The sequence below is a fragment of the Xenopus laevis genome, chromosome 6S (genome assembly GCF_017654675.1).
Source record: "Xenopus laevis strain J_2021 chromosome 6S, Xenopus_laevis_v10.1, whole genome shotgun sequence".
Lineage (NCBI taxonomy): Eukaryota > Metazoa > Chordata > Amphibia > Anura > Pipidae > Xenopus > Xenopus laevis.
This window is the reverse complement of record NC_054382.1, coordinates 124,495,343-124,515,268: the sequence shown is the minus strand read 5'-3', so window position 1 is coordinate 124,515,268 and position 19,926 is coordinate 124,495,343. Positions and strand designations below refer to the sequence as shown.

Sequence of the window (19,926 nt, the reverse complement as noted above, 5' to 3'; positions counted from 1 at the left end):
GATGATATGATTTAGATCGATTTTATTGAGTTTTTTGTTGACCCCACTTTTCCAAGTTATTTAATTTAAAAATAAGATAAAATTGTGGATGGGAGTGTGGTAAAGCTTGGTTTAATAGAAATGTGAGCTAAATATGAGTTTTAGTTTTAGTAAATAAATCACTAAATGTATTTAATGGGTGGTTCACCTTTAAATGAACTTTTAGTATGATGTAGAGAAGTGATATTCTAAAGCGAATTTGCAATTGGTTTTAATTTTTTATTATTTGAGTTATTTGTTGTTTTTTTCAGAAGCTTTCCGGTTTGCAACTTCTGCAATCCGGTTACTAGGGTCCAAATTGCTCCAGCAACCATGCATTGAGACTGGAATGTGAATAGGAGAGGCCCGACTAGTAGTAGCAATAACAATACATTTGTAGCCTCACAGAGCAATTGCTTTTCAGATGGGGTCAGTGACCCCCATTTGAAAGGTGGAAAAAGTCAGAAGTAGAAGGCAAATAATTGAAAAAGTTTAAAAAAAAGAAAAAATGAAGGGCAATCAAAAAGTTGCTTAGAATGAGCCATTCTATAACATGCTAAGGGGTCAATTCACTAAGGGTCGAATATCGAGGGTTAATTAACCCTCGATATTCGACTGGGAACTAAAATCCTTCGACTTCGAATATCGAAGTCGAAGGATTTAGGGCAGATAGTACGATCGAACGATCGAAGGATTATTCCTTCGATCGAACGATTAAATCCTTCGAATCGAACGATTCGAAGGATTTAAATCCAACGATCAAAGGAATATCCTTCGATCAAAAAAAGTTAGCCAAGCCTATGGGGACCTTCCCCATAGACTAACATTGACTTCGGTAGCTTTTAGATGCCGAACTAGGGGGTCGAAGTTTTTTTTTTTTAAAGAGACAGTACTTCGACTATCGAATGGTCCAATAGTCGAACGATTTTTACTTTGAATCCTTTGATTCGAAGTCGTAGTCGAAGGTCGAAGTAGCCCATTCGATGGTCGAAGTAGCCCAAAAAAAACTTCGAAATTCTAAGTTTTTTTACTTCGAATCCTTCACTCGAAGTTAGTGAATCGGCCCCTAAAAGTTAAGTTAAAGGTGAACCAACCCTTTAACTGGAGATTAGACACAACAATGAGACACAACAATCAGACAAAACAATGAGACACAACGGGGCACAATGACTACATGATTTTGTGCAACTGCATGGGGCAATAGCAATCACAATAAGAAATGGAATTGCATAGCACACTTACGGCTCGTCCACTTTCTCCCTGTGCTCCTTTTGGACCTCTCATCCCAGCACCGCCCTTTAAGAGAGAAATAAAGGATATATTTACACTTGGTAAAACTTAGTCTCAATAAAGTGAAAGAATAGAGGGAGGTTTAGGAAGAAGAGGGTATTTGCCATGAATTTCCAGCAACAAAAGAGGAGAAATTGTTTGGAGAACTGGTTAGGAACTGGGAATAGATTGATCCTTAATGTAAATGCAATAGACAGACAAAGGCTAACTGTCAGGGTTCCAGTTCATTCATGTGCCTTTACTAATTGAACAAGAACTATACCTTCTAATCTAGGGGATTCATATTTATAATATTCATAAGATTCCAGACAAACACAAAGCCAATTCCTGTGTCAGAATGTATGATGGGAGTCACTTACCGGTGGTCCTGGTGGTCCGGGGACTCCTTTGCTGTCTTGTGCGCAAGAGCAAGTGTTTGGGAGGGATGGGCAGGTCGCTTCATCTCTCTGAAAAAAAAGATCACTATTTATGCTTTTTATATGCTCTTGATAAATTACTTAAGGGGTTGTTAATAGGACAATTTAGGCCACAACAGTCACTGAGGGGTTCTGTGACCATATAAAGGCACAAGGCTGCAGGTTGAGTTATATAGGGAACTCTGAGTATCACTCATGTATTATAAGGGATAATGTACCCCCTACTGTAAATGATAAGGATATAAGAAGTCACTGAGGGGTTGTTCTGTGACCATATAAAGGCACAAGGCTGCAGGCTGAGTTATACAGGGATCTCTGAGTATCACTCATATATTATAAGGGATAATGTACCCCCTACTGTAAATGATAAGGATATTAGAAGTCACTGAGGGGTTGTTCTGTGACCATATAAAGGCACAAGGCTGCAGGCTGAGTTATACAGGGAACTCTGAGTATCACTCATGTATTATAAGGGATAATGTACCCCCTACTGTAAATGATGAGGATATTAGAAGTCACTGAGGGGTTACTGTACTTATTTCATGCGTTTAATATGAGACTATACCACCTTTTTATAAAATATTAGTATACATTGCTGAAATGTTTATTGATATATGCCGGGGGATAAAGCATGAAATGTAGAATAGCACAAATGTGGTGTTTTTACAGGTCAGGAGAAGGAATTTTCTTTACACTCCCCAGAGCCTGACCATGACATTCTCCCATGCAGTGAATTTGGGGATCCCTTTTGGTGTGTGAAGGCAACTGCAAACTCTTTGACAGAGGATATAGTGGTATGTTAGGATTCACATATACCTGCATTGGAGTGCATTTACTTGGCTCATTGCTCACTGACATGAAACAGAAGCCAAATGGAAAGAAAGTAAATGCAGCTGGGCCTCTGTGTATATTGGAACTGGCAAATATCAACAGCACGACGGCTCTTCATACAATGAAACGTAGAGGGGTAAGTAATTCCCAAAACAGATTCATGGGTCACGGCACCTACAGAATAAACCTTTTGTAGCTTTTTATTTGGTTTTTCTGCAAGGTTTTTACAGGCAGCAATGGCCTTTTCATTTAAATGTTCTTAGGGAAACAGTTAATATCCATGAAAAAGTCTGAACAATATCTAACTGACCCTAAAAATGAGAAACCGCCTCTAAACTGCAACAAACATGAAGGTAATAAGGCAAACACACACTGTATTTTATATGGGGTTCCCTGCAACAGAATTAGACTGCAAGCTCCATACGACAGGAACTCATTACCTTCTATATAGTTCTGCATATAAAGGTGACACATAAAATATCTGTCATTTTAGCTTTGTTCCTATTATGGGTTCTAATTTGTGTTCTAATATGGCGATTACATAAAGCAGAGTAAGCCCCTGCTCCACAGAGCTTGCAATCAAATGATTCTCATGTAATTCTATCTAATCCTGCTGTCATAATGAGAAAATACATGTGGCGATTTCAACAGGAGCCTCCATGCTGCTAAAATGAGTGTCGGTCAGGGTTTTATTACAAGGTTTATTTAACATTTGACTGCCTTCCAAGAGCAATGTGTTTCTCACTCTCTGCCGGGCTCAACACCAATCCCAGTCACTGATGCATCAGTTTGAACCCACTAGATTAGGTGGGTGCAGGGCAGGGTGAGAAAGGAAAATAATGGGCACACAGTGCCATGTGTTTGCATTTTATTCCCTTACCTGTAGTTTGTGTCTCTTTTACTATATGCGAGATCACTAAAAACCCATGAGCAATTCCAACAACTACCTGCCCTTGTGGATCTGTTCAGTTACATACAATTAAACACCTCTATCACCTACAATTTCAGAAAGGTACCCACCCCATACAATACACTGCAGAGGAGACCATCATTTCTGCCCCAGATAAGCTGAAAATTCTTTCCAAAACGTATGCAGCACACACATCCCGAAAGTATGATCCTAGACCCAGAGTTCAACTTAAGTGGGAAGCAAGTGGTCTACACCTGGAGCCAGAAGACTGGGGAGGAGGTGGAGGAAAATCTCTATGCCCCATTGATAAGCACGAGAGATACACTAATTCAATTTCAAATTATACACCAAACCTATTTAATACCTAAGAAACTGTATCTACACTCCAGATGCCTTAGCTGCAAAGAACCTGAAGCTGACTTTATCCACCTACATTGGAACTGCCCAGACATCCAGAGATTTTGGCAATAAGTCATGAGATTCTTATCAGACAAACTTTCTTTACCCCAAGTTCTAGACCCAATCACATGCCTCTTGGGCCAGGTGGACTCCTTACTACCCACGATTGCATCCAGATCACTTATGAAAGCTGTTGTTTCACACAAAACACTGGATGGGGCCTTCACCCCCTACTCTCAGCCAATGGATAAAGCTGGTTTACTCTCAAATGGAACTTTATAGACTAACATACTTGGCCAGAGGATGCCCACAAAAGTTATAGAAAATATGGAACCCATGGCTGGAATCTCCAGCAACAGTCACCTAAGAAACTTCCATGCACTCTCCATCCCCTCCTTCGTCTTCCTCTTCTTCCAGTTCACTCCTTGTTTAAACAAAATCAATAAAAAGTTGCCTGTTAAAAATAAAGGTGCAGCTCTTTGCACCCCCAGAATCAAGCATAAGGAGACACTGCTTATTATGAAGGTAGCGCTGCCAGCATTGGGCATTGATGGGTGACATGTGGGTGCAGTGATGAGCTGAGAAAGCTCCCAGTGCTTTTTCTTTGCTCCCAAGGTGGGTGCATTACTAGTGCTGAGAGCATCATTGAACTCTTTGCAGCTCAAACTCCGGAACTGAATTTTGTCACTTATAGTTATAGTTACCAGGGAGCCCTAGATAAACTGCGGAACAGTCTGAATGCGGCAGCCAGAGGTCCGGCTTTTGTGTGAGGATCCTTATATGGTGTATCCCCGATATTCAAATAGTAACTGCTCTGAGCAATTGTTCTGCAAACTTTGGGGGGATCTATTTAAACCAATAGAAATACACAACATACGATCCCTACCATTGCTGGCAATTCACAGCATTTGTCACGGGCTGCCCAGGAGGTTGTACAAACGATATCAAACATTTGTAGCTGGAACTGAAATGAGAGGGGAAAAAAAATAACAATTAATAAGTATTATAGGTGGGATCCGTTATCCGGAAACCTGTAATCCAGGAAGCACCAAATTATGCAAAAGCCATCAGCCACAGTCTTCATTTTATCCAAATAATCCACATTTTTAAAAATGATTTCCGTTTTCTCTGTAATAATAAAACAGTAGCTTGTACTTGATCCCAACTGAGATATAATTAATCCTTATTGGAGGCAAAACAATTCTACTGGGTTTAAATGTTTAAATCTTATATTAGTAGAATTAAGGTATGAAGTTCTAAATTACAGAAAGATCCATTATTTGGAAAGTCTCGAGTATTCTGGATAACAGGTCCCCAAAATTTAGATCAGCCAAGAAACTTATGGTAGCCATAGACATACGATCTTTCATTTTCTTAGCTTGGTGCAAAACAAAAACATTTTTTTTTCAGAAAAGGGCAAGTGGGTGGTTTAATGACCCAATAATTCTCAGCAGTTTAGCAAGTGCCACACGATGAAGCCTTTAATGACACGGCCCCTTGTTGAGCGGCACTTGCTGCCTGCTTCTGGAATGGAGTGATATGAATATTATTTTAGAAAGCACAAACAGCACAGGCTGCCTTTTGTTTTAACATTAAATCTTTACTGGGCCCCTAGTGGGAGAGAGAGGTCCCTTAGCTGGAAGATTCAATCTGTGAGAGTAGAACTGATGAAGCATTAGGTGCACACAACCCTGGGTTTAAAGGAAAACTATACCCCTCAAGCAATGTAGGTCTCTATAAAAAATGTAAAAGCCTGCTTCATGTAAATAAATAGTGATGGGTGAATTTGCGCCAAAATGGCACCGGCGTCTCGTTTTTCGGGCAAATTTTCACGGGCGTTTCGCAAATTTATACGGTGGCGGCGAATCGCACAAATTCGCCGCAAACTCACACCTGGCGAATAAATTCGCCCATCACTATAAATAAACCATTTTCATATCAATATACTTTCTAGTAGTATGTGCCATTGGGTGATCATAAATAGAAAATTGCCATTTTAAACAATAAAGGCCGCCCCCTGGGATCGTATGATTCACGGTGCACACAAACATACCAGACAAACCATACTTGTTAGGTCACATGTTAGGCGAGGCAGCACACAGACCATCACAAAATGGTGGTTCAAGGCAAGAGATGTAAAAGGGCAAGATTTACTTAAATATATATTCAAGATTGATACGATTCTTTAATTTGCCACTTAATTTGATATAAACTATCTGTTGTTTAAGTAAATAAATAGATAAATAGATAAATCCCCCTTTAAAAACAAGTACAATAATCGTATATAGGAGAACTGGAGACTTAAGTCCGCAATTCTCACGAGATTTTAGATCGTTGTATATGACATGGCAGGACGGGTGTGTCTTCGTATGACCACAGTGGGGCAAACACGGGACGTAGCAGTGCGCAGTTGTGCGCACCTTGGGAAGATTATAAATGTTCGGCAGCACACACAGCTTTTGAAAAAGCAGTTTGCGAAACGCGCGTCGGCTTCTTACTTTTATACAAACGGTTCATACCATTTTAGCTAAAACCTTAGGGGAGTTCTTTTAATTATTCTTCTTGGGAAGTGATATAGTTGCTCCTTCTTTTTAGCTCTGACTAGGGAGATCTTAACTTTATTCTTATTGTCTGTTTTCACTATAAGTGTCCTGGGATTTGTGGTTTTTCAGAAAGGTAGTTCTCAACTACAGTTAGATATGGTTATAATTGAGACCACAGTCCCAGAAGCACTGACTTTTTCCTCCTTGTGGGGTCCCGCAGTCAACCAAATGATCAGTTCGATTACACGGGACTTCTCCACCCATCTTCATTTCCTTTTCCTACTTTCTCACGAAATCAGAGCTATTAAATCCTTTTTTATTAAAATTGATCAATTAGATCATTTATCATCCCTTTTTTTTTGGCACTCTAACACTTTAGTATTGGAATATCAATTAATTATCAACTCCTTATTATTCACAAATGAAACAAGAACTGGTAATGAATTATAAATGATTGTATATAGTAATTAATTTGAAATCAACTTCATTTATTTATTCACATATTATTTCAGCACAGAATCACTTTAAAAATATGAATTAATTGTTTAAAAGCCTCAACAGAGGTTAATTAATTATTTTATTTCATTTAAGCACTTGCACTTTATAGGATATTTTACAGAAGGAGCTATTTTATTTAAGTGTCAAGCCCAATACAGAAATAGCAACAGGGGACAAGCATTACCCCTCTTTTTTAGTCACCCAAATAGAAACTGGGAGTTAGCAAGGATCCAAGATCTGCCCTGGGTGTTTCATTCTATTGAAAGGGGATACTTTCCTTCTTTTTCCTTTATATAAACCATTTTCCTAATAATATACTTTTCTAGTAGTATGTGCCATTGGGTGATCATAAATAAAAAATTGCCATTTTAAAAAATAAGGGCCGCCATTATATCTGTTGTTTAAGTATTGATTTTGGGGGTATCATTTTCCTTTAACATGGAGACCTATTCTTTATATGGGGAAGAAGTAGTAACTGCACATGGGACTGACACATTTTGGGCAATTGGAGTAGGGGGTATTATTTAGGGATCCCCCAAATCCACTATTTTGGATTCGGTCAAACCCTTTCCGAATTCGGTCAAACCGAATCCGAATCTTAATTTGCATATGCAAATTAGGGGTGGGAAGAGGAAAACATTTTTCACTTCCTTGTTTTCTGACAAAGTCACACAATTTCCCTCCCCCCTAATTTGCATATGCAAATTAGGATTCGGATTCGGTTTGGCCGGCAGAAGGATTTGGCCAAATCCGAATCCTGCTAAAAACGGCCAGGACAGACTCCTGGCCGAATCCCGAACCGAATCCTGGATTCGGTGCATCTCTCGTATTTTTACTGCATTTGCCATGTGCTCGACCTCCATTTACCTAATAATGGAATGGGCTCCATGTGTCTAGGGAGTTGTTGAGTTTAGGGTTCACTAGTGTCCGTGCACACTTGCTGCAAATAGCATGTATGGGTGTATGGGTGCAAGTATATTATTATCAATAGCGTCCAAACTAGCACCTTTCAGTTGCATTGATCAACCCCATTCCCCATATTTATGATGCGTTTGTATTTATAAAAACCTACTTTATATAATAGAAATGAGAAAATGGCATTTGTTTTCTCCCTGAAAGATAATCACTTGGGCCCATAAGAATTTCCTGAGTGGACTTCCGAATGAAAAGCAAATTGTGCTCTGGCATCTTGGGAGGTTGAGAGAATAAAATGGACTTACTGGTGCGGAGTTGTCCTTTGGTCCCCTTGACCTGACCATTCTTCCCAGGACTTCCAGCCCGTCGGTGGTGATGTTCCCCGCTGCGTTTATTGGCTTCTCGGCCACTTGCTTGCAGTCAATAATCAGTCGGGAAGTGGTTTTGGTGATGACAATGTGGACCTGCGTGCCATAACATTTATCATTTCAGGTTATATTGAGATTCTTTTGTTGCAAATATAACACTTATAACTTTTATAACTAATATAACTATTGCAAAAGAAAGGATTCATTGATAAAGGTCCCCAAAGTATCCCACTACTGGCCACATTCAACTGGTCATGTCCCAATCTACCTACTTTTAAAGGGTTGTTTCACCTTTAAAGCGCATGTAAAGTCTAAAATAGAATAAGGCTAGAAATGCTGTATTTTGCATACTAAATATAAACATGAACTTACTGCACCACAAGCCTAATCAAACAAATAATTTATGCTTTCAAAGTTGGCTACAGGGGGTCACCATCTTGTAACTTTGTTATACATCTTTGCAAGACTAAGACTGTGCACATGCTCAGTGTGGTCTGGGCTGCTTAGGGATCGTCATAAACAAAGCTGCTTGAGTTCTGCATGGCTGGGAAGTAAGGCGGGGGCTCCCCCTGCTGTTCATAAGTATGATTGTTTCCCTGCTCAGCAGTTAGGGACCATCTGACAATTCCTATCCACAGCAGTAAATGAAGGGAGAATTTCACTGCATACAGTCAGGTTTCTTATAAAAAATACACATTTTTTAATTAAAGTATATTGGAGATAGGTTTCTTTTTCATTAAAGAAATTAAAAATTGGATTTTACTTTTTTGCCTTTACTTGCCCTTTAAGTTAACTTTTATAGAATGGTAAGTTCTAAGCAGCGTTTCAATTGGGCTTCAATATTACATTTTTTTTTCAATTATTTGCTTTTCACTTCTGACTTCACAGCTTTCAAATGGGGGTCACTGACCCCTTCTAAAAAAAATAAGTGCTCTGTAAAGCTACAAATGTATTGTTATCGCTACCATTTATTACTAATCTTTCTTATCAAATCGCTTCCTATTCATATTCCAGTCTCTTATTCAAATCAATGCTAGAGTAATTTGGACCCTAGAAAAAAGATTGCTGAAATTGCAAACTGGTGAGCTGCTGAATAAAAAGCTAAATAACTCAAAAACCAAGTTGTTTCCTGACTATCGCTCATAACATCAAACTCAAAGTTGAACAATCCCTTAAATATCTGCTTTTGCTATTAGTTTGATTGACAGTTTTTCAGTTTCCTCCTGCATTTTACAAAAATAAAAAATCCTCCGACCCCTAGTCTCTGTTCCTTCCCATATGGAATTCCTATAAAAAAACTCTTTAAGGGTAATATATAGCTGTGAGATGCGATAAAGAAGGTTTTGGATCAATGGCTTCAGAATAAAGAAATATTAGGGAAGACCTAATCTAAGAGATGGGTCAGTAAAAGCTTCTAGAGGTAAAGGAATATAATTATACATTCAACTGCATTAGACATATACAAAGAGAAAACTTTAAATAAAAGTCACAATGAACTGCTTGCAGTGAATAACTGCCACTGAGATCATTCCAGGGAACTGACCTTGTGGAAACTGCCGTAGAATATTTTCCTGACTTCGGGCCCTTCGAACGTGATGGTTTGGAACTGCCCCTTGTAATCGTAGTTAAAGTACGTCAATGTTTTGCCACCATCTGTAGAAACAAAGTTCCACGTGAATACTTACCCTCTCTCTCAAGCACTCAGCTTCCACTATGTGCCAAACTACAACTCCCAGAATCCTTGGCACAGCCTTCCTATGTCTAATTTACTTCCCTGTTACTCATTTTGCAACCACCATGAAATTTTTCTTACCCATCAAGCTGATGAATTGCTGACCATTTGGCAAGGATTCATTTAAACTGAAGGCTGAACTTAATGAATATGTGTCTTTTTTCAACCTCATCTACAATGCAACTGTGTCATTCTGGCACCCAAAATAGGAATATTCTGGAAGCGTTAGGGTCAAAAGTTAAAAAGGCAACAGCAGTGATTGAATGCACACTCATGTCACACAAAATGGGCTTCTGTTTATTTGTAAACCACAACAAAGGGGGGGGGTTGTTTATACAGAGGCCGTTATGTCCATTGAAATAAACTCAGCTGATTACAGGGAGCGGTAGGGGACATAGTAAATATAAAGCAAAACCATTATCTGTTAGATTTATAGGGGCAAATTCACTAAGATGCGAAGCGCCGAACGCTAGCGTTAATTCGCTAGCGTTTGGCATTTTCGCTACTGCGCAAATTCACTAACGAACGCTGGCGTAGTTTCGCTAGTGTTACTTCGCAACCTTACGCCAGGCGAAGTTTCGCTAGCGACGAAACTACGCAAATTCACTAACTTGCGCAGTGTACTGAACGCTACCTTTTACGCTAGACTTCCTTCGCCACCTCAGACCTAGCGAAGCGCAATAGAGTAGATAGGGATTGTTATAAAAAAAGTCCATTTTTTTTCTAAGTCCCAAAAAAACGCTGGCGTGTTTTCTACATGATGGCTGATAGGCTGAAAAAGATCGAAAAATTTTTGGGGCTCCCCTTCCTCCCCCCTACATTTCCTGACTCATGGCAACTTACCTAGACAGTGGGCACATGTGTAGGTCAAAATAAAATTTTTATTTGCAGATTTGAAGGTTTTCTAGGCATTTGTAGTGCAGATACATGTTCCTCCATAGAAATTTGAATTTCGCGCCGTATGCAAATTAGCCTTCGCTAGCGTAACTTCGCTTTATATAGCGAATCAACGCTAGCGCAACTTCGCAACCTTACGCTACCCCTGTGCGCAACTTCGGATTTTAGTGAATTTGCGGAGCCCTGGCGAAACTACGCCTGGCGAAGTGCGGCGAAGTTGCGCCTGGCGCAACTTCGCATCTTAGTGAATTTGCCCCATAGATGGAAAAATATAAGAAAAATTATTTTTTATAATATAGAGAATAAATAGAATGTAGAACCTACTGTCCACTATAACCCCGACCAGAGGCTCATATTCTTTGTTCAGGATCTCCCACAGAGCGAATGGTTCTTTGGGGGTGTCAGGAAGGATGCGGAAGAGGAAGGACACTGTGTAGTCTGAGGGGAGACCTTCCGGGTGGATATATCTGAATGAATAAAGGAAATTGTTAAATTTTTTGTATGTGTTTGGAAATATAAAGTAACAGGAGAGACAGATTCCCACAGTAACTGGTGCCAGAACCAGAATATGTGCCTTTAGGTAAAATAAGTATAATAAGTAGACACATTCTGGCTCAGTTTCAGTTGACTAAAGTCTAAATCACATCCGCCTACACCTGCCTTCCAGCCATAAGCTGCTGTGTATGTGTATTTATATACAGAGATACACATTTAACTGCTCTATAGACTAAACCATCATTTACAGGCACCAACAGTTATTATCACGACATGCTATACATTTCCTTACTTAAAGAACCAGTAACATACATTTTTTTTTAAAATGTAATAAAATTTGTTAGTATAGAACGAAAAAAACCACAAAGACAAATTAAACTTTTAAATTGCTAAGTCTTTATTAAGAAATAACTTCCCGAGACTCCGCTTGCGCTCCTCTTTAGAAAAGGCGACAGGGCGACAATTCATCATGCAGCGTTCAATTTCTCCTCCCTGGCTATCTCCTATAAGGAAGGCAGGGAAGAGAAACCGAGCTCCGCACGATGAATCGCTGGATCGCCTTTTCTGAAGAGGAGTGAAAGCAGAGTTTCGGTAAGTTATTTCTTAATAAAGACTTTGCAAATTTAAAGTTAAATGTGTCTTGGTGTTTTTTTACGTTATGTGCTTACACATGAGACTGATACTTATGTAGAGACTGTAACCGTGATACTTATGTAACTGCTGCTGTTTTCATAGTTGTGGAGCACACCATGCATTACTAACTGGCATCTGGCACCATCACCATCATTTTGCCAACTTTCCTTTGTAATTTTGTCTCGTTGTGTATGTTATGTATGCAGCAGAGATGACAATAAACCTTCTTGTCTTGTTAATCTGAGACTATATACAGGTAAATACCTGGGTCTTCTTTAGCGTGTAAGCAAGGCTGATAGTTCTCCTTTAAATTAACTTTTAGTATGACTTAGAGAGTGATATTCTGAGACAATTTGCCACCGGTTATAATTTTTTATTATTTATGGTTTTTGAATTTTCCAAATTCCCCTAGCAACCATGCATTGATATGAATACGAGACTGGAATATGAATAGGAGAGTCCTAAATAGAGTAATAAAAAGTAGCAATGACAATTCATTTGGAGTCTTATAGAGGCTTTTGTTTTTTAGATGGGGGTCAGTGACCCACATTTGAAAGCTGGAAAGAGTTGAAAGAAGGCGGAAAATGATTCAAAAACTATAAAAAAGAAAAAATGAAGGCCAATTGAAACGCTGCTTAGAATTAGCCTATATATAACATACTAAAAGTTAACTTTAAACGTTAAGTCCTAAGTTAGGTAATGCCCGCAGGAACCAGATTCCATAGTGAACTGAAGCAGCTTGCCATCGTAGGCCTTCCAAGGTCTGAATTTGTCTTCATGGAGTTCAAGGCAGGAAAATACCAGTAAGAGATGCCTTATATCAACGCATCAACTACAGGCTAAATGTTAATTGTCTAAATGGAGTCTCTAATCTGAAACTCTGGACAGTGCTGAAGGCTCAAACCAAGGGCACATGCACCTACTTAGTCGGCTGAGACAGCAAGGCATCCTTGTGCAGTCTGTAGCAAGGGAAATTATTGAAGGTCCCTGGTTCCATCGAGACGCCTTCCATATCCGCATATTCTTTCTGCACCAGGTCAAACATTTCCATCATTTTAAAGCCTGTAGGGAATACATTTCAGTAACATATTAAACATATTTACTGGGCTATGCCTAGATACACATACAATCAATGACATTGAATATGCAGCTGCCACAAATCTATAGTATGTCTACCTGGAAAATTCCATTGCAAAACCTTCTGCTGCTAATGTGTTATCTGTGTTAAAAGGCATGTAAAGGTAAAAAAATAAAATCCCATTTTTACTTTCATTAATGAAAAAGAAATCTATCTCCCATATACTTTAATTAAAAAATGTGTAAAAAAAAATAAAATCCCATTTTTACTTTCTTTAATGAAAAAGAAACCAATTTACTTTAATTAAAAAATGTGTACCGTTTTTTTAAGAAACCTGACTGTATGCAGTGAAATCCTCCCTTCATTTACTGCTGTGGATAGGAATTGTCAGACGGTCCCTAACTGCTGTGCAGGGAAACAATCATACTTATGAACAGCAGGGGGAGCCCTCGTCTTACTTCCCAGCCATGCAGAACTCAAGCAGCTTTGTTTGTTTCCCTGTAGAGCAGTTGGCAACTGTGTAGAGATTTGTATTGGATTTTATTTTTGCCTTTACATCCCCTTTACTGTTTTCAACTCCAGCTGCAGGGACAAAGATCATGGAGCCAGATTTAAACAGATAAACTGGGATTCTAACTGGGAATTATTTTGCTGCAGTCACTGTTTCTGCAGAGTTAGAGAAAGTTTGTATTAAACAATACAAAAACTATAAAATCCACATTAGATTACATTACAAACACAGGACCCAGTGCAGTCTGTATATTCTGATTATTAATCAGTCTTGTTGTATCAGCTTCTGGCAGATATTATTTGACTTGTGCTGTTTTGATAATTTATGACGATCCCTAAGCAGCCCAGACCACACTGAGCATGTGCACAGTCTTGGTCTTGCAAAGATGATAACAAAGTTACAAGATGGTGACCCCCGGTGGCCAACTTTGAAAGCAAAAATCAATTGTTTGATTAAGTTTGTGTTTATGTTTAGTATACAAAATACACCATTTATAGACTTTTTCTATTTTAGACTTTACTTCCCCTTTAATTAATTAAGCTTAGTTAGTCCATTCATGCCATAAACAATGCAGGCTAAAAACCAAAGGGGAGTGATAAATAAAGTCGAGGGTCACCACTGGATCAACTATTAGGAGGGTTATTTATCAAAGTCCGAATTTATCTCAATATTTTCTGAAAAAAAACTCAGACCAAAGCCGTACAGGTTTTTTGGGCTTATTTATTAATACACTCTCCCATAAAATTTTGTTTGCAAGAAAAAATTTGAGATTTTGGATTTTCATCCGATTTTCAATTTTTTTCGTATTTTTCACACAAAAACTCAGAATATTGCCCGAAAACTCAGAAAACTTCAGGATATTGCCAAAAGCCCAGCGCACATCAAAAAATCATAGGGACTTCTGCTATTGACTTATATGCAACCTCGACAGGTCTGAGATGCCGGATTTTCAGATTCAGACTTTTCCCAACCTCGGGGTTTAATAAATTCTGAAAAATTCGTGATTTTTGTAAAAGTCAGATTTTATTTAAAAAAAAATCACAAATGTTTCGTGATTTTTGCATTCAGAGTTTAGTAAATAACCCCCTTAGTGTGTGTGTGTAGAGTGGAGAATATGCAGTTGGTCAGCTCTCCCAACTGGACTTTCTGTTACTTTCTGTTTAGTTGCTCAGCTCCAACTTACCCTTGCAAGCAGGCAGTTATAGGAATTAGAGACTGAAAGATGAAAAGGATATTGGGTAGAATAGAAAGACTGGATGTTAAAGGTGAGCTGCTCTTTTTGTGAGCACTTAGTTATGGAAACAGTATGGTGGTGTTACCTGATACGCTGTTTCCTTGGATGAAGACCCACGGGCAAGCTGTGGAGAAATAAAGAAATTCAAATAATGTCCATAGTTTACTCAGTCCCTTTGTTTTTCATTATAAATCTGTCCAATGCACAATAGTTTTGTATTTATGCAATTCTCATGCAATGGCACAGAAGTTAAAGGAAAACGAAACACCCGAGTACTAATGTCAATTTTCTATTTTTCTAAAATGGCACATGCTGCAAAAAAAGGATATTTTTATGAAAATGGTTTATTTAGATGAAGCAGGAGGTTTTACAGCTGTTTTGTGCAATATATTTTTTTATAGAGACCTACATTATTATGGGTATAGTTTTCCTTGCAGGCTCCCAAGCCCTGTTTTATCCATTGGGGCCTGTTAATTTCTATTTCAATGGATTTGCTAACTTAAAGGGATACTGTCATGGGAAAAAAAAAATTCAAAATGAATCAGTTAATAGTGCTGCTCCAGCAGAATTTTACACTGAAATCCATTTCTCAAAAGAGCAAACAGATTTTTATATATTCAATTTTGAAATCTGACATGGGGCTAGACATTTTGTCAATTTCCCAGCTGCCCCAAGTCACGTGATTTGTGCTCTGATAAACTTCAGTCACTTCAGTCACTACAAGTTAGAGTGATATCACCCCCCTCCCCTTTTCCCCCCAGCAGCCAAACAAAATAACAATGGAAAGGTAACCAGATAACAGCTCCCGAACACAAGATAACAGCTGCCTGGTAGATCTAAGAACAACACTCAATAGTAAAAACCCATGTCCCACTGAGACATATTCAGTTACCTTGAGAAGGAAAAACAGCAGCCTGCCAGAAAGCATTTCTCTCCTAAAGTGCAGGCACAATTCACATGACTGGGGGCAGCTGGGAAATTGACAAAATGTCTAGCCCCATGTCAGATTTCAAAATTGAATATAAAAAAATCTGTTTGCACTTTTGAGAAATGGATTTCAGTGCAGAATTCTGCTGGAGTATCGCTATTAACTGATGTGTTTTGAAAAAAAACATGTTTTCCGATGACAGGATCCCTTTAAACACTGTTCCTCTGAATTCCCCTATTATGTTTATACTTGCAGAACTAGAGCTGACTGATCATTGTACTGAACATGTTTATCTCCATTTAATTCCTACAGATCATGCATTCCAACAATAAATGCTGAAAGCTCATAGGCACATGGGTGCATGAAAAGCAGAGGCCAACGAATGAAGAAACCAATTTTCAAATTCTTGGCTGTGAAACAAATCTCCCCAGTGCTGATCCATTTGGTGCCAAGCAATGTAGATCTTAGATGTTTCAGCTGCATTCTCATCTGTCTAGGAAATCTCCATAGGGGAAATGAAATATAAACACAAACTGGTTTCTCCGAGGCACTGAAGAACAAATTCATTTTATACAGCAAGGTTCTACAAGCACCGACCCGGCTCCTGCTGCACAGCTACAATTCTATGGATCAAGTCTCTTTGCCTTTATAAAAGGAAATGCATGCTATGGTAGGAGCATTCTGCTCGGCTGTGGAACTTACTGAAGGTGCCACGTGGGATAAGTAAATATATCAAGAGTGAGTAATGGCTTTTATACTCACACCCTGCAACCCTCTCTTCTAGGTGGGACCTTCTCAGCATTTGAAAGGGATCATTTAGAAACTCAGAGCAATTTCTATCTAAAGTGCAACATATGGAACACACTGTTTTGCCCCTTACTGCTCTTGGACTTGTGCCCACAGGGGTAATGAATGACCCCTAAAGTCTGTTGTGGCTTTGGACACAACCCTGGAATAACCAGGTCCCCACTGTTGGTAATTTTGGGTTCCCTTGAGTTTTTGCACATGGATCATCAGAGAAGGTTTGGTGGGTACACAGTGCTTGAATTGGAGTGAAAAAAAGTGGAGGCATGCTCTGTGTGGTGAGCATTCAGCAGGGCGCTAAACAAGCTCCTCCCACAACTATAAGCCACACCCTTTGTTATAAAAAGCCTCACGCACCAATACTTTCTGGTTTCACCAAGCAAAGCCATTTTGCCGTTTCCTTTTTGTGCAGATGACTTTTTATTGGCTGCCAATTCAGCTTCTGCAAACACAGTACCTTTTCTGTGTATTGTGTATCATAACATAGCACAACCCCATCATATTCTATATTACCCATGAATATTTCATATTTCTGTATTCTGCTGCTGTTTAATACCTTCATTTCCTCTTTTACTTTCCCCTGTTTTCTACTTCTCTCCTTTTCTATAAAACCCTCTCTGATGCCTCCACCTCCTTTATCTGTTTAAAGGATCAGTAAACCTTTAAAATAAGTCAATGCAAAATTGACGAGGGTGCTATTTTAAGACATTTTTGCAATTAAAATTAAGAATTTATTTTCTTATTATTCCAAGATATTAAGGGATTCATGTGCTGTTAATATGAATGAATTTTGTTCCAACAGCGCCACCTGCTGGTCAGTTTCTGATCAGTCTGACCACCAAGTAGTCTAGGAAGTTGTCAGGAGAGAGAAAGATGCTGCTCTGCTGTTCTTCTGCTTAGGAAAAAATATAAACCTTTCTCACATCTTTCCACATCTTTTCTACTTCTTACTTAGCAAATCTTTCTCTCCTTTAATTTTCTATATATTTAACTATATTATATTTTAACTCTGGATTGTATTTGCATGCAGAAGTGGAGAGTAGCAAAACTCTTGCATCCGCACATCCGGATACTATTTCACAGAAATAAAGATGTGAAGGAGGGCATCCCTGTGCATCCCACCCCGATTCAAGCACTGTGGGTACATTTGCACTTACAACAAGTTGCAAAGAGGAATGTTTATATGGTGTTTATACAGTGTCGGACAGTGTCACCCTCACCCCCCTCCCTGGGTGCTCTGACATGTACCTCTTTTTTCCTCCTGGGCCCGTGGCTCTCAGCCAGTAGGGGGCAGGGCCACTGACCTGGTACAGCAAAGGTGCCCACAGCAGGGGTTTGGGGGCCCACAGGCCCTGGCCATTAGGGAGGGAGGGAGGCAGTAGTCCTGGGTCCAGGTTTTCTCACTGTGTAGCCTCAGTTTTGCATTTTTCCAGAGACATAGACCCCCGGTGGTCATAATTAAAAGGGGGTTTCTTTATTGCTGTATTTCAGCTGCATTTTTCGGCCAAGGCAATCAATTATCCACAAAACCCTAGGTCCCAAGCATTCTGGATTACAGATCTCAAACCCCATTATCTATATGTACAAATGCAAATATGCAGAGAAGCAGCATTCTGTATGAACTGTAATTTCTCTTTCATCATTCCACTGTTGAATGAAATGGAGATAGAAGATAGATCCTATGCAGATCCTGCCACTGTATAAACACAGTATATTTGTAATGGGAATCATCTGCTGAATGTCATGGCAGTTGGGCAGATGGCAAACGGAATTGAGCCCAGTGGACCCGTCTGTACTTCAGTCCCACAATAATTCCTAAAAGAATAATAAAAAAGGGGAGTTGCACTCACTGGCAGTTGCTGTTTCACACACAAAAGTGATCAGTTCGTCTTCAATCTTCTTAAAAGCGTCAAAGTCGTCCACAAAGAACACATGCCTCTCGCTGGGCTTGCTGCCTATATTAACCAGCTCTGCATAGTCTGCATCCGCCACGCCGATGGCAAAAATACTGAAACCTGTGATACATTAAATGTAAAGATCATTGTTAGTGTTTTTATCAGGGGCATTTCTGTATGGTGGCCTTTTATCGCTTTGGTAGGAGATATTTGGTCTTTTGCCTCTTGCTAAGATGTGAAACCCTGAAAACCCTGATCTTACCGTCCAGTTGAATTTCTTTGGCAATGCTGTTGACATCATCTTGGGAGCGCCCATCTGTTATCACCACCAGCACTTTAGGAACTCCCTTTCTCATTCCCGAATTAGAAGTGAACAGGTCATCTCGGACATGCTTTATGGCCCTGCCTGTTGCGAGACACTGGATTACTATTACATTAACAACACTGCAACATTAAGTGAGTGCACTGACCCACCCAGGGCTAGAGATCACCAATGACCAATGGCACCAATATTCCCTTTAATTTGTGAGTCCACACATGCACTTCACACAGAACCTGCCCAGAACCACATGGAAATAGTTGTACCCATCAACTTATCAGTGAGGGAGGATAATTTATTTTTCACATAGGAAGCAACAGATATAACGTGATGATAATATGATATTCTACCTGTTTTGGTGTTTCCCCCTTTGTATGATATGCGCTGAATGGCATCCAGCAGGGTATCTTTGTTCTTATAGGAATTCAGTTTAAATTCTGTCCTTGCATCATCGCTGAACTGGGCTATTCCAACCTACAGAAGGAAAGTAAAACCTAGATGCATGCTCTAATTCATACAGGTGTGAATTTGTTGATTAATCACATAGTGCACCCATAACCAGACCAGCTTTTTCCTGCAGCCCCATCATTCCCAAGACCCTTGTGTTCTAGTGAAGTCTATGGTATTGATGGACTCTTCCTAATTAGATTTTCTAGGCCAGTAGAAGGCAAAGACTCTTTTCATCTCAATATAAGCTCCTTTAAGACAAGTGAGGTGTACAGCTGTATATATTTGTAAGATTTGCTGTACATGTATGTGATCCGTTATCCAGAAACTGTTATCCAAAAAGCTCCAGATTACAGAAAGGCCCTCATCCACTATTTTATCTAAATAATACACATTTTTCAAAATTATTTTCTTTTTCTCTGTAATAATAAAACATAAAAAACTTGTGCTTGATTCAAACCAAGATATAATCAATTCTTATTGGAAGCAAAACCAGTCTATTGGGTTTATTTAATGTTTTCATGATTTTCTAGTAGACTTAAGGTGTGAAGATCCAAATTACAGAAGGAGCCATTATCTGGAAAACTCCAGGTACCAAGCATTGTGGATAACAGGTTCCATACCTGTATTTTGGTGGGAAACTCTGAGTGGGGACTTTGTGTGTGGGCTTCTCAAGCCTGAGAGTTATTACCCTGTCTACTGACTTATAGTATCTGTGTGGAGTGTAGGCTTCTTGATGAAGGAGGAGAAGAATGGCTTGAGCTC

At 39.2% G+C, this 19,926-nt stretch overlaps 1 protein-coding gene across 2 annotated transcripts in view; it reads right to left on the bottom strand.

Moving 5' to 3' along the window:
* col14a1.S (collagen, type XIV, alpha 1 S homeolog) overlaps positions 1-19,926 on the bottom strand; it is a 107,737-nt gene that overhangs the window by 25,825 nt on the left and 61,986 nt on the right. For both annotated transcript variants that reach the window (XM_041568000.1, XM_018223924.2), the window contains exons 27-37: positions 19,065-19,188; positions 18,658-18,801; positions 18,351-18,515; positions 14,854-14,892; positions 12,869-13,007; positions 11,142-11,284; positions 9,732-9,841; positions 8,126-8,284; positions 4,751-4,828; positions 1,668-1,754; positions 1,261-1,314 (exon numbers count right to left, since the gene is read on the bottom strand). In XM_041568000.1, the coding sequence (XP_041423934.1) occupies positions 1,261-1,314; positions 1,668-1,754; positions 4,751-4,828; positions 8,126-8,284; positions 9,732-9,841; positions 11,142-11,284; positions 12,869-13,007; positions 14,854-14,892; positions 18,351-18,515; positions 18,658-18,801; positions 19,065-19,188 (1,242 nt within the window). The remainder of the gene's footprint in view (positions 1-1,260; positions 1,315-1,667; positions 1,755-4,750; positions 4,829-8,125; positions 8,285-9,731; positions 9,842-11,141; positions 11,285-12,868; positions 13,008-14,853; positions 14,893-18,350; positions 18,516-18,657; positions 18,802-19,064; positions 19,189-19,926) is intronic.